General features: G+C 44.2%; 1 protein-coding gene across 4 annotated transcripts in view; it reads right to left on the bottom strand.

Moving 5' to 3' along the window:
- SUSD3 (sushi domain containing 3) overlaps positions 1-14,194 on the bottom strand; it is a 34,650-nt gene that overhangs the window by 2,876 nt on the left and 17,580 nt on the right. For 3 of the 4 annotated variants that reach the window (XM_062619610.1, XM_062619609.1, XM_062619611.1), the window contains 3 exons: positions 13,092-13,280; positions 11,388-11,535; positions 8,331-8,495 (listed from right to left, as the gene is read on the bottom strand). In XM_062619610.1, the coding sequence (XP_062475594.1) occupies positions 8,331-8,495; positions 11,388-11,535; positions 13,092-13,280 (502 nt within the window). Of the gene's footprint in view, positions 1-7,675; positions 7,828-8,330; positions 8,496-11,387; positions 11,536-13,091; positions 13,281-14,194 lie in introns of all 4 variants that reach the window. The other variant, XR_009965025.1, reaches the window with a different exon arrangement.

The following is a 14,194-nucleotide window of genomic DNA, read 5'->3' as shown; positions in this document are numbered from 1 at the left end:
CTTGAGAGCTGTTCCTAGCTGGAGGGGAAAACACAGTTAATGGGACATCTGAGAAATCACAGCACTGGGGCTACCACAACGCTGCCCGGTGCTGGGTCCAAGCACAGATTCTTACACTGGAGGATGGGAGGGGATTTTTTTGTTACTGTGTGTCTGGTGACTTTGTACAGGACCCTGGGGGAATCATGGAAGCATTATGAAAATAATAATAGAAGCTTTATGAAAAGCACATGTTGCTGTGCACACCCCCTTTGTGCTCACTGTGATGGCAATTCAGATGAGAATTCAGGAATCAGTCTTACTTAGCAGCTTGCTCTTCCACTCTTTGTGACAGGGCCCCGAGATTAAACCGCGGCTCACTTCTCCTGCCTGACTTCTCTTTGAAACATGCATGTCAAAAGGTGCTGGAAGATTTTAGTCTCTGAAAGACGGCAGTGGGGAGCACAGAGCACCACAATAACAAACTAGAGGAAGAAAACCCTCCATGAATAGAGAAGCTCAAGGTGGGACAACTCACAGGATGGGACGATCTATGTGAAAGCTTAAAAAAGGAAAACTGCCTCTCTCCAGTCCCAAGTGCCACACAATCAACCACCACACATGTGAGGAACTGTATTGATTAACTACAGTTGTATCAAACGGGTCATTTGCTCTTTGCAGTCATGTCATCAGATGCTTTATATAGAGAAGTATTAAACATCGCAGTGACAATAGGTCCTGCATCTCCTCCTGCAGCCCAGGGAGCAGACACCAGTGGCTCTCTGCAATTGAAGCCTCAAAGCTGATCAGGGGTGGCCATATCCAACCTGCACAGACAAACAGTCCCGCACACGCACCACAGCCTTGGGCACCAGGAGCCTGTGGTGCTGAGCTCTGCACACCTGGGCTTCCAGGCCAACAGAAGCAACTTCTGACAGGAAGGCCAATCGTAAAAGCAAATGGGTGGATCTTCTAGAGGAGTGTTGAGTTCTCTGTGAGACCACTGGCCTTCAAAACCACCCAGAGTGTTTTCCACAGCCCCTCTAACAGCCTTGCACTAAGTCACTGTTGTAGAAGATGTTTTGCCACCCTAATTCTCCCTCTGATGATATTCTAAGTGTCCTAGTGGGTTTTTCTTGCTCTATTTACATTTTCCATCAAGCTTTGCAGCAGCTTGTCTCTCAACAAAGGTATTTCTTCAAGTGTTGTCCACTTTCACTGTGGTAAATCAAATCTATATAGAGCCATAGAATCACAGGCTGGTTTGGGTTGGAAGTGGCCTTAAAGCTCCTCCAGCTCCAACCCCTACCACGGGCAGGGACCCCTTCCACTGGAGCAGCTTGCTCCAAGCCCCTGTGTCCAACCTGGCCTTGAACACTGCCAGGGATGGGGCAGCCACAGCTTCTCTGGGCACCCTGTGCCAGCGCCTCAGCACCCTCACAGGGAAGAGCTTCTGCCTTATGTCTAGGAAAGGCATCAGATCCTTCAGCTTTTAAATCTTTTCTACTTAGGTGTTCAGAGGAGAAAATCAGCTGGGAAAGTGGCCTCAAGGGGGCACAGGGCAAGGTAGGAATGCAGCCAAGTGTTCCATCCCATCTTATCCATACTGCTAGACAGTCCTGGGCTTACAGCCGTGCTCCTCAAGCAAGCCTGGACAGACATGAACATTTTTCAGAACAATATCAGTTTCTGACTTGCACCTTCCTTGCAACCCCTTACACAAGGTAGTGGAAAACTTCAACCATTATAGCCACTAAATCAAAGAGAAAAGGAAAACACATTTCATTTTACTGTGGAGGCCAAAGCTATGAGCTAATTTCACAAACCTTGCGTATGGTTTTTGGACTGACTGCAAATGCTGAGGTGCCTCTCCTAAGAGCATCTGGATTTGGAGTTCTTTTCCAAAACCCTTTCACATGGACATTTTTGTTGTTGGATTGTCGTTACTTGCTTTTTGCCAGGTACACTTGTAAAGCATCTTGTAGTCAGAAAGGGCTCTGGTACAAACATTTCAGGTACTGAAAATATCTCTGTGGGAGAACACACACTCCTGTTTTTCTGCAGGAGAGATTTTTTTTCTTCTTGATAATATGCTCCAGCTGAAAGGAGGACTTCAAACCTACCGAGACATGGGCTTTTCCATTGGGCTCACTCCTGCAGTCAGATCAGCTACATGATAGAGAATGTTTTATAACTTGGCCTAGAGCTGTGCAAAATAATTCACCTCGAAACAGTCCAAATTTTGAATGCACAACTTATTCCACACGCTTTAACACCGGGGTGGGGTGCGGGGGGGGGGAATTACCAAATTTCTTCGCTGCCTTCAGGTGTATTTTCAAGCTGGACTGCTTTCTTTCTGGTGGTCTCTTACCTGACAGAGGATGAAAAGGAGTTAGTCACCGGCTAAAGTCAGTTCTCCCTGTGGGTGGAAAACACTGGACCATCAATTCTCCCTTGCAAAATTGGAGCACTTTACTGTGTCAAGGGAGTATCTACTTCAGGCCAGGTTACAGCGTTGTTATGCTGAAAAAGCTAAGAAAGCAGAGGCTTCCCTACGTGTGGCTATTTTTTTTACTATAATGAGGAAGCTGATGCAAAGTGAAATGAGCTCTCAGTTTTTTCTTATCACTAGTGATCTGGTTTCTCCTGGGACAGTTATCTTTCTGCACATGCTGCAGATGTATAAATATGCTATGGATCAAACAGTGGAATGCCCAGTTCTTTCATGCCTTTGCATCCCCAAAAACACTTTGCTGTTTGCCCTCACAATGGTTACACTAGATTGCATGTATTTTTATTTCTCCTGGAGGCGTGGCTAGGACTGCTCAGTGGAAAACAGGAGACTGCTAATTCAGTTTGGGATCCAGGCAAGGCTTACTCCAGGCAGGGGGGTCTGAGGTCAGACTTGCCTCAACCCACCTGCACCAACCATCTACCTGGGGAACAGCTATGGCTGATCCACAGGATGATGTACCCCAATGCCTGCATTAAGGTCACCCCACTTTTCTTTTCAACACCTGTTTCTTTAATGTCATCTCTTACTGTCATTCCCCTCTCAGACACTACCAAATTACTCAAACACTACTCAAACTGGCACAGAGGAAGGACAGCTGTCATTTACCTTCTCTTCATGGATATTTTGCCCTGTGCCTGTCACTGCCTGCTCAGGCATCTGACCAAGTCAAAGCTCTCACCCATGGCTGAAGAAGAGGACTGTTTGCCTTGGATGGTCGTTGCCCAAGCAATTATTCCAGAGGTGGATTACTGCAGGGCCAGGTAAGATTCTTCATCAGAAGATAACTGATCCAAAAATAACATATCCTGCTCAGGAACACGCCCATCTCTAAAAACCCTCTTAAACACAGCACAGCATTTCAAATGTCAGCTCCTGTGCAACACTGGGCAGCCCTGGTGCCCATCTGACCCCAGGCAGGTGTGGTCCACTCTGCTGTTTTGAGGTCTCTCACTTTGGAAGAACGATGCCAACAGTCCTGGTTTTATTCCCATGCAGAATTGGGAAGTGGTCTAAATCTTAAAATGTTAACGGGAGAAGAATACAGTTTCCTGAGTTTAGGCTTTTCTCCTGACACATACTGCAGCCAGGCTGTGTGAGCTGTTCTGGATATATCCCCATGCTGACAAGCCCTGCCTCTGCCCAGCAGTCCTACCGGGGGCTGTTTTGGAGGTTCATGCACATTGTTTTTCTCTAACTCTGTGGCCCAGAGCTGCAGCTAATCTTCCTCCCATAGCTGGCAGACCCTTTTCTTCAGCTAATCTGTGTCAAACCTCTGCACCATACAGCAACCTCCTATCTCTGCTCTATGCTCTCAACTTCTGAGAAGCAACACTGGGGAAAACACATCCCTCCCAGTGGCCCCATGCCTTGAAACTTGTCTTTCCCTGCTCAACATCAGTCAGGTCTTCAAATATTCTAAAAGAGCAGACATGCTGTAAATGCCTGCAGCGCATGTAAGACTTTCTGCCAAAAATTGATATTTTTATCCTCAGTGTGATTCCTTGCATGCAAATGAAAGAGGTGCCATGAACAGTGACTGCACTCTGTAGTTAACGATCCCAGGTATGTGTAGACATATTTCTCAGCATTTTTAAGCAATTTGTTTGAGCAGCCAAGAAGACAGAATGGGGCTCATTATAATTACAGTAGCTGCCACTAAAATTCAACATTTCCCTGCAAAACTGTATATTCATTACACTTGTTCCATGTTTCAAACATGAGGGGAAAGAGATCTTTTTGTGACAAACGGGTCCAGAGCTTCTTACTGTCCAACAGTTCGGCTTCTGTATTATTTATAACTTGTATACATCAGCATTCTGCATCCATGTTATGTCACCCTGTTTCAGCCACAATGATCTCATTGGCATACTAAGGCACTGCTTTAACAGATGTCAGGTTTTTAATCCTAAATGACTCTGTAAACCATAACAAATATCTTACCTTCTGAAAAGGTTGGCTTTTCCCTTTATTTTCTATTGGCATACCTGATCTTTGTATCTTTGATCCTTGAAGTGGTGAATCTAAATGTTAATCTCTAGTTAATCTCTAAATATATTCCAGTTAAGTCTGAAAAGCAGCATGACCTACATCCTCTTCTAGTAAAAAACTGGCTAAGATATACTTAAAATGGTCTTCTTCAAGGGTGGAGGAATTCTAACTCTTCCAGATACTTTATATGTAACATGAAGAAGTAGCAAAACAGTTTTCTTTAAGGGAAATACTACTGTAAAAATGACTGAAATTGCCAAGCTTCCACCCACTCCCTTCTCAGACAAAAGCACCACTCATCTCACAGCCTTCCCCTCCTAAGTGAGTTGCACAGCCACTTCCCATGGCTCTATCACAGCGAACAACATGTACTGCAGCTCTGATAAAGCAGGGAGCAAACAATCAGCTCCCATGCTTCTTAGGACAGTTCCTCATTAGAAAGACAAAGTAGGCTTTCTGATTTGGTCAGAGGTCTAGCAATGCACTGCACAAAGTCCTCCAAATGTCTGAAACATTAATACAAGAACAGAACAGATCAGAACAGAATAGGATAGGATAGATTTCAGTTGGAAGTGACCTATGACAACCATCTAGCCCAACTGCCTGACCAATTCAGGGATGCCCGAAAGTTACAGCATGTTACTAAGGGCATTGAGCCAATGACTCTTCCCCACTGACAGGCTTGGGGCATCAACCAGCTCTCCAGAAAGCCTGTGCCAGTGTCTGAACACCCTCTCTGTGACAAAATGCTTCTTAATGTCAAGTCTGGACATTCCTTGAAGAGCCTTGGTTAAATTATCTGCTGGATTGTTTGCGACCATGGACACACACTTTGGTTCACATACACACAACGATATACAGAATCTTTCCTTTGGATTCCCTCAGGTTTGCTGCTTTTTCCCAACCGCATCACATGCCTTTATTTCCTTGGACAATCAATACTATAACAGCTCCACCACTATAGCAACACTCCCACAGTTAGAGATTTCTTCCAAGTACAGGCTGCCAACACATCCACTTCACCTTAAACAGGGAAAGGAACCGCAGAAGTAACCCAAGCAGTGGACGTGTCCTTTCCACACTCATCTTCCCAGCATAAGCCAGGGATTTGCTTACACTGTCCGGCTGCTCCTAGTAAGCTGGATGAGCACAGGATGAAGAAACTTAGCCTAATTTGCTACACACAAACAATAAGCCTTGCAAGTGAAACACAAAGCTGACAGATCATTTGTTGTCTTCAAGAGTTGGCATGAAATAGGTTAGCAGCATTCCCACATCATCCTGAGCATATATCCACTTAACAGAATTAAGCAGTAGAAATTCAACATCTTTTACTACCCTTGATTAACTAAGTCTTATTTGAGTGAAGAAAAGGAAGAAGGTACAAACTGATGAAGGGTCACCCCCATTCCTAGAGCAATTTCAAGACAGTTATATCCAGTCTGCCACAGTTTCAGTGCCATTCCCACTTCTGATTAGAAGCAGCACTTGTTCTCCACGTGCAAAATAGCTCTGGGGTGCAGAGACTAATAATACACCTGCTCTCCCAGTGGAATTTTGCTCTGGGTAGTGATTAGCCAGGACCACATCCCCTCTGCATGGTGGAAATAAAGCAGACCTTGATTAACAGCAGCCCTCAGCCATCAGGAGGTGGGTAGGGGCACCAGTATTTAACACATCAGGTGTACTGTTCCCCACTGAAGTTTATACATTGTAATATAATGTAATATAATAAACTTGTTGATTTTGGGCCTGACTGAAGCTACTTATCCAAAGGAATTGTGTATTCCCCGCTACCTGCAGTTAAGAAAAGGTGTACAGAAGTTTGTATAATACAGCAGCTTCAGCTCCGTGGAGCGGTACAGATAAGAACCACTTGTCTGGTATCTTACTGCAGATCAGAGCTTGAGGCTTCAGCAGAGCAATAAGCTCTGTTTATAGCCTTTTACAGCCCTTTTATCTATGTTGTTTTAAAAGCAGATTACACTTACACAAAACATTTTAACATTGTAGCAGATTGAAATTACCCTAAATTAAAAACTGCATCCTGAGTCTTCTAAAAGCTGTTGAGGTTATAAACTGTGTTTAATGAGCTGGACACATCTTTCTGCAATCATCCAAAGCTAGGAACTGATTAAGCAGCCACCAGACTTGCGTGCAAGTGCTCCATTAGAATATAATTTTCTGCTGCACTGTGACATGGAAGTAGATTTAAAATCTGCACAAAATTGTTTTCTGCAGGCAACTGCTAGAAATCACAAATACTGCTGTATTTACATAAAAGCTGTATAAGTGAGCAGTGAATTAAAAGCAAACAAGGATTGCAAACAAGGATATGGTCATACATGATGGCAAAGTAGAACCCAAGGTATATAGAAGACACAGTGATTGTGTTTATAGGAATGATGACAGCAAAACAGCAATTAGAATTTCACATTTATGCAGAGAAGGACTTAGGGGTGGTGGTCAATGAGAAACTTAACATGAGCTGGCTTCAGTGTGCACTTAAGCCCAGAAAACACCCGTGTCCTGGGCTGCATCCAAAGGAGCGTGACCAGCAGGTCGAAGGAGGTGATTCTGCCCCTCTACTCTGCTCTTGTGAGACCTCACCTGGAGGATTGTGTGCAGTTCTGGTGTCCTCAACATAAAAAGGACATGGAACTGTTGGAACAAGTCCAGAGGGGGCCATGAGGCTGATCAGGGGACTGAGCACCTCCTGTATGAAGACAGGCTGAGAAAGTTGGGGCTGGAGAAGAGAAGCTGCACAGAGACCTCAGAGCAGCTTCCAGTGTCTGAAGGGGGCTACAAAGATGCTGGGGAGGGACTCTTCATTAGGGACTGTAGTGATAGGACAAGGGGTAACGGGTTTAAATGTAAGCAGGGGAGTTCAGTTAGATATAAGGAAGAAGTTCTTTACTGTGAGGGTGGTGAGGCACTGGAATGGGTTGCCCAAAGAAGTGGTAAATGCTCCATCCCTGGCAGTGTTCAAGGCCAGGTAGGACAGAGCCTCGGGCAACATGGTCTAGGGTGAGGCATCCCTGCCCATGGCAGGGGGGGTGGAAGTGGATGATCTTAAAGTCTTTTCCAACCCAAACCATTCTATGATTTATTTATTTTTCTTGATTTTTTTGTTGGCAACAACATAGCCAGAATAACACATTGGGATACCTTGAGAGGTGATTTTGGACTGACCCAAAAATGCCTGCATCAGCCACCATCAACGCACACTTCATCTCAGCGTGGACATTTCCCCAGAATCCCCCAGGGGCTGGTCTGGTCTCCCTCACTGGGGACACTCACTCTGCCTCAGGGGTGAGGATCCTGCTGTGCTTGCCCTGCACGCCCTGGTGACACAACGGGGTTGCTCAAAGGGAGCTCCTGCGGTCACCGAGGGATAAAGGGTAATACCCAGCGCTCACCTTGAGCCAAAGTGTCCCGGGCTGCATCCTCCCCTAAGGCTCTTAGGAGAGCTGGCACTTTGATACCACTAACCCACACAGAGCGGTGACTTTCCTCATGGAGTTTAGCATCAGTTTAACAAAGCCAATTAAAAACCTCTCTCCATTTAATCTGGTGCAACATTCCCTGCAGAGCAGGCTTCACCAACCACTACTGGGGATAGATGGAAGAAGCTTTAAGAAGGGAGGTCAGGCTCAGCTTCTCTGTTGTCTCTCCTTTCAGCAACATTAATGCCCCACAAGACAGGTAATTTTAAAACAAGACCTTACAATTCCCTGGCATCAGCTGCTCTCTCAGGACATCCCTTTAAACTACATTTTCAAGGTATCTTCTTTCTAAAATATGTTCAACAAACTAATTCAAACCCACTGTATTTTAATAGCCTTACCTGTAGAAGCCTTGGTTATCATATGCCATTTTAGCCGCATCATCGAATGCGGATTTATTCCTGAGTTTCTTATTGTTGTTATTGTTTCTTCCCTTAAACCCAAAGTAAGCAGCTTGCATGTGCTCTAGTTCTTCGGCTCTGAGCTGGTACCACAGCTGCATATCTCTGTGAATAAAGCAAGGGATACAAAACACTGTGTTTGTGATAAACAGCTGTATCTCTGAGCTTTTGTCTGACCAAAGCCCTGACTCCCGAGTTTAAATCTAAATCCATGTTTACTGAAGACTGCACTAAAACACATAGCTGAACTTCAACTGCAAGGCAAACTTCCAGCGACTTACATAGCTGCTTAAATACCTTAAGGTGGTGGTGTGTTCTTAAATAGCATCAATTTTATTCTGTACAATAGTGGTATTTTAAGTATTATCAACCACTCCTCAAAAAAAAACCCATACAAATAAACCAAAAAAAGCACCTGTAGACAGTTCAAGGACAAAATCCCAATAATGATATCAATATGATTCAGTGGGTTTTGAGATTACAGCTAATAGCAAAAGTCACCTGAAGTGTGATGTTGTGTCCGTTTTCTCAGGGACCTTCATCGGCAACACCTGTCAGGGCAGATCCTGTGTATGTGAAAAGACCTCAGCCCATCCCCACTGTATGGAACAAATTATTTCAGAATTAAAAAACACGAAGTCTTTTCTGGGATGTTTTGCAGTTCTGCTGTTGCTGAGGTTCAGATCACCAGGCAGGCTGAAAAAATGAATTGACTTAAAAATGGTAATGTTGCCTTTGTGAAGACCAGGGCTTATTCAATTTCCCTTTGGAAGCACTCAAGGTGCTTTTCATGCTGCTCTCTGTAAGTTGGGGTGAGGGGGGGAATCACTATTTCTTTTCTTGTTTGTAAAAGAAGTCTAAGATTCCCACAGTCACAGACACTCACATGAGGTGATGGGACAAGATTAAAAAATTGTGAGAGCTGGCGATGCTGACTTTGGTGTCATTTCTGTCCTCTCAGGATGCAATCCTGCTCCTACCAAAGAAAATAGTGACTATGCTCATGCACTCAAGGTCTGTGAGGAGGCTAAATTATGTGAGGATTTTCAGTATCCTTTGTCCTTCTTCTCTCCAAATGCAAGGATAAAACATAAGATAGCACTTTAAAGATCATCAAACAGGTACCTTGAAAGACAGATTTGTAGGCAGAGGTGATCTCTTCTAGTTAGACCAACAAAAAGGAAGACAAAGACAAAGAGCCAAAGAAGAGCAGACAGGCAGACTTCAAAGGTAAAAGCAAGGTGAGGACATCCTCCCTACTCCAGGGGTACAGACTACCTTTTCTTTCAGAGATGGTCTAAGAGACACTTATTTAACTAAATCCCTACCAAATATTCTCATTTTGCATTAAGTTACCAAGCCTGCAGCTTCTCTTCAGATTGATGTTTTGGGCATCCAGAAGTCAATCCACATTTTCCACCTACATCAACAAAAGAGATGCTACCACCACATCTGGTACGTTGCAGATCAAGCATATTACACACAGGGATGCGTTACTCTTTCTCACATGACATGGACAGTTTCTACATCATCTCAGGTGCTTTCTACCAAGCTTCTACCAAGCCACACACTGTCTACAGTGCCCAGAGCACCCCTCCAGGAATAGGGCTTGTGGACAGGCCGTGTTGGAGCAGTTCCTTCATGGGACAGTGAAGGGAGGACAGACAGCAGAAGAGAATGGAGAAGCTCCCAGCAAAGGGAATAGCATTAAGCCTGATGACAGAACCATGTCAAAATGCCTTATGTGAAGGGCTTTTCTTTCATAAGAGAAAAATACCAAGTTATCATAGTCATGTGAATGGCTAAGTGAGAAAACATTTAAAATAAATGAAAAGCAAGGACTATGATATGAACAGTCTTATCAAAAAGTGGCAATTCCAAAAATGACGATCAACTCTTCCATTTCAAAAGTTATTTCATGCTACCTAATATCATGAATGACACCAAAGACTTTCTTTTTTTTTTTTTGTCTCACAAAATCCTTTTGAGGGAAAATCTGTATCTACAGTCAAATTTCAATATGACAGAATTTCCCCCCTAAGCTGGTTCCCTCACAGCTCTAGATAAAACACAGCTCAGACCAGAGACCTTCACTGTGTCCTCCCTGATCTCCCTCTACTCCACTGCTACTCTGCCTTACTCCAAACACTTCTTGGAAGCAAGAAGAGGTAGGGGGCTGGAACTAGATGATCTTAAGGTCCTTTCCAACCCTAACCATTCTATGAATCTATGAAAATCAGAGTTCAGCTTACTGTGTGCACCACAGGACAGGTGCAGCCACCTCCACAAGCTACATACAGACATGGGAACAAGAAGCAGGAAAAGTGAGAGGAAAATCAAAAAGAGGCACTCATGGAAAGCATCCTGCAGCAGGTCACTTTGGATGGATGCTCACATGAGCAACAGTGGCTCGGCTTTAGCATATAGCCAGATGTGGTCATGCAGCACACTTCACACTGAGTTTTTATACCGGTAAAATTTACTTCTTCCTGTGCCTGTTTCTAATACTGAACATCAAGGCAGAAGACAAAATCCTGTCTCCTTCCAGCACAATGTTGTGACAGCTTTGCAGGCAGTGAGGACTTTTGATGGTTTTGACATGGGTAGATTAATTTTCCCAGCAGTGCTCAAGAAAAGCAAAAGAGAAAGAGAGAGAGAAGAAGGGAAAATGCAGCCAAGGTTAAATAATTCAAGGAGAGAAAGACTGGGCCAGTAAATAAGACTTGTATGTTCAGCTTTTGCATAATCCTGGATAAATCCAGATCTGCCCAGACCCACTGAGGTTATCTGATATTAACGGACATTAGGTGCCTAAATACGCTTGAATTCCAAGTCTTTCTATGCCTAATGCTTGACCTACAAATTAAGGATTTTAAGTAGTTAACATCATTGCAGTGTTGCAAGCATCAAGTCCTTTGAAGCTCTCTGCTATCACAGCAGTGGGATCCATCTGATGCACAGTCTTACCCTGGCTTTAAAAATCTTTTCTTGACATACCTTTGAGTCCTCCTCCTTTCACTTTTCTTCACACACTTGATAAGACAACAAGTTAAAAAAGCCATGGACATCAGCAGAATGACGGCACAGCTCACGATGGAGGCAATCACTGCAACCTTAAATCCAAAACTCTCATATTTTGATATGGCTGCAGCAAAGCAAACACAGAAGCATGTTTCTAAGGTCAAGCCATGAATTCATCATTCACATTTTCATTAAACACTCCTGTAACCTACCTGCTTCCCACTTCTGCTAATAGTAGCTCCGCAAGGACTTTCACGTTAGACTGTGCCAAGATACCAGACTAAGCTTTGGCTTAGAGCTATGCAAGCCTCCAGTTAGGGTATTTAAAAATCTCTATTTTATAAGCTACTAATGAATCGTTCACAAGTATTTAATCACTGTAATTAATTAAACACAATGCCTTGAGTGCTGCAGTAGCTAAAAAGCACAACTTTGTCAGCATCTCAAATGCAATTGGACATGGAACTGTTGGAACAAGTCCAGAGAAGGGCCACGAGGATGATCAGGGGACTGAAGCACCTCCCATATGAAGGTAGGCTGAGAAAGTTGGGGCTGTTCAGCCTGAGGAAGAGAAGCTGCGTGGAGACCTCATAGCAGCCTTCCAGTATCTGAGGGGGGCCTATAGGGATGCTGGGGAGGGACTCTTCATTAGGGACTGTAGTGACAGGACAAGGGGTAACGGGTTAAAACTTAAACAGGGGAAGTTTAGATTGGATCTAAGGAGGAAATTCTTTCCTGTGAGGGTGGTGAGGCACTGGAATGGGTTGCCCAGGGAGGCTGTGAATGCTCCATCCCTGGCAGTGTTCAAGGCCAGGTTGGACGAGGCCTTGGGTGCCATGGTTTAGTGTGAGGTGTCCCTGCCCATGGCAGGGGGGTTGGAACTTGATGATCTTAAGGTCCTTTCCAACCTTCACTATTCTATGATTCTATGATTTCTCTCATTTTTCTTTAATGGAATCTCTCAAATAAGATATAAGAATAGCTGAGCTTGAGAGGAAGCACAAAGTGTCTATAGGAGCCATCCATCTACTTCTGATTTAAAATATCCGAGGTCTGAGACACAGAATGAGATTCTCAACGCTCAGAGGTACCATGTTTTGCTTGGGCCTAGTCAAATTACTAACTAATTAGTAATAACTAAATTATTGTATTAAATAAGAAGGAACGCAGCATGAAAAGTAGTTAATCCTGATGCCATTCAAACATGGTTTGTCAATGTGGTAACTTTCCCAGGCAGCTGCCCACAGGCAACAACCTGGAATTGTTCAAAAAGTATCACTGCATTTGTTTTGCAGCAAAAGTATCTTCAGGAAAGAAAGCCGGGAGATTAGAGGGTTTGCAAACAAGTTTGCACATTAGCTGCTCATAGCTACACATTTTCTGAAGAATGGTACAGCTTGTAGCTACAGAGCCACAGTTACTCTGGGCGCTGCACTGTGGGAGCTGGTGACATGAGATCCGGCACAAACTGGACCGAGTCTTTTCTGCATCCTGATAATGAATTATGTCAGCATACATATGGAGCATAATTACAGTCAGTGAGGGCAACTTTGAAGGAAACTGAATTTGTCTTTTTCTTTGCCCAGATGTCTCGAATTAATCCTAATGCAGGAGATAGGCAGGGCAAAATAAACACAATGCAGCCTAAAGGGGTTGTGAATGGTTTGGAAAGAACCTTACGCTGGCAGGAGGGCACTCCGGCTGTCCACTGGGTACCATTCCCTTTCCAAACACAGGTGATGAAGCCAGGTCCCTCCAGCTGGTACTCAGCAGAGCACTGGAACGTTATTACAGTCCCCACAGCCGTGCCGTTGCCATGAAGGATGTTTAGCGTGCCGAGCTGGGGGGGGAAGACGTGGCTGCACTGCCCTGCAGAACAAAACCAAAGTGAGACAATGCAGTGCCAGAGCCACTTCAGTTTTATTGCTATCAGACTGTAAATCTGAGTTAATGGTCAAAACAAATAACAGACCTCGGGGGGGGTGATGCTGAGGGCTCTGCCAAGCACAGCCCAAGGCCAAGCCCCCTTCGGTGCCATTCCGTAGTTCCCCTACTCTGACCCCTGGCACAAAGCGGGGTTTTACTTGTACTGCAACAAGTATTGCTTAGGCTGGTACACGTTAAACTATTAAAAAGTCATTCTGGGAGTGGCATGGTCTCCTACGGATTCCTGTCTTGTTGGACAGTATGTGTTCAACTAAGTACTCAGGCTGGCATCTTCCATACTGGAAGTACTCATAACACATCTTCCCCCATGCCAACTTTGCAAGCTCTGATGGACTGATCACATATTTCAGGACGTCAGTCTACTTGGTAGCACCTTTTCCTGATCCTATGGGAACTTCCTGTCTTTCAGGAGAATATACCTCTGTTAGTCTTGGCTGAAATGAGCCAGTAGATTCAAAAGCTACACAGAGGGGACAGAAACATAGACATATAGCAGAACTACATTCAACTTACCTCCATGTTCAATGACAAACTCTGCTTTATAGTGTACCAGGCATTTTTAGTACATTTTTGTTCATTCAGCTTTTCTCTTTTTTTGTTTCTTTGTTGTTCATACTGCTGCCCAGCCACTAACTTTATACATTGAGTTTGACTGTCACAACATTCCTTGTTTCACACTCATTTTAAACACAGATTTGAAGACAATATCCAATATCCAGATAGACTTCAAACCCAACAATAATACAGGGTCTGGGTTTGCACACGTGCAGTGACATGATGTGGAAACTGCTCTTTTTTTCTACATTTACTGAATACCAGCACTGCTTCTGCATCAG

Source organism: Pezoporus occidentalis, unplaced genomic scaffold (genome assembly GCF_034315485.1).
Source record: "Pezoporus occidentalis ecotype Australia unplaced genomic scaffold, CSIRO_AGI_Poc_V1 ctg212, whole genome shotgun sequence".
In the NCBI taxonomy this organism is placed as follows: domain Eukaryota; kingdom Metazoa; phylum Chordata; class Aves; order Psittaciformes; family Psittacidae; genus Pezoporus; species Pezoporus occidentalis.
The sequence above is the reverse complement of the archived record's forward strand: the minus strand, read 5'-3'. Positions and strand labels throughout refer to the sequence as shown.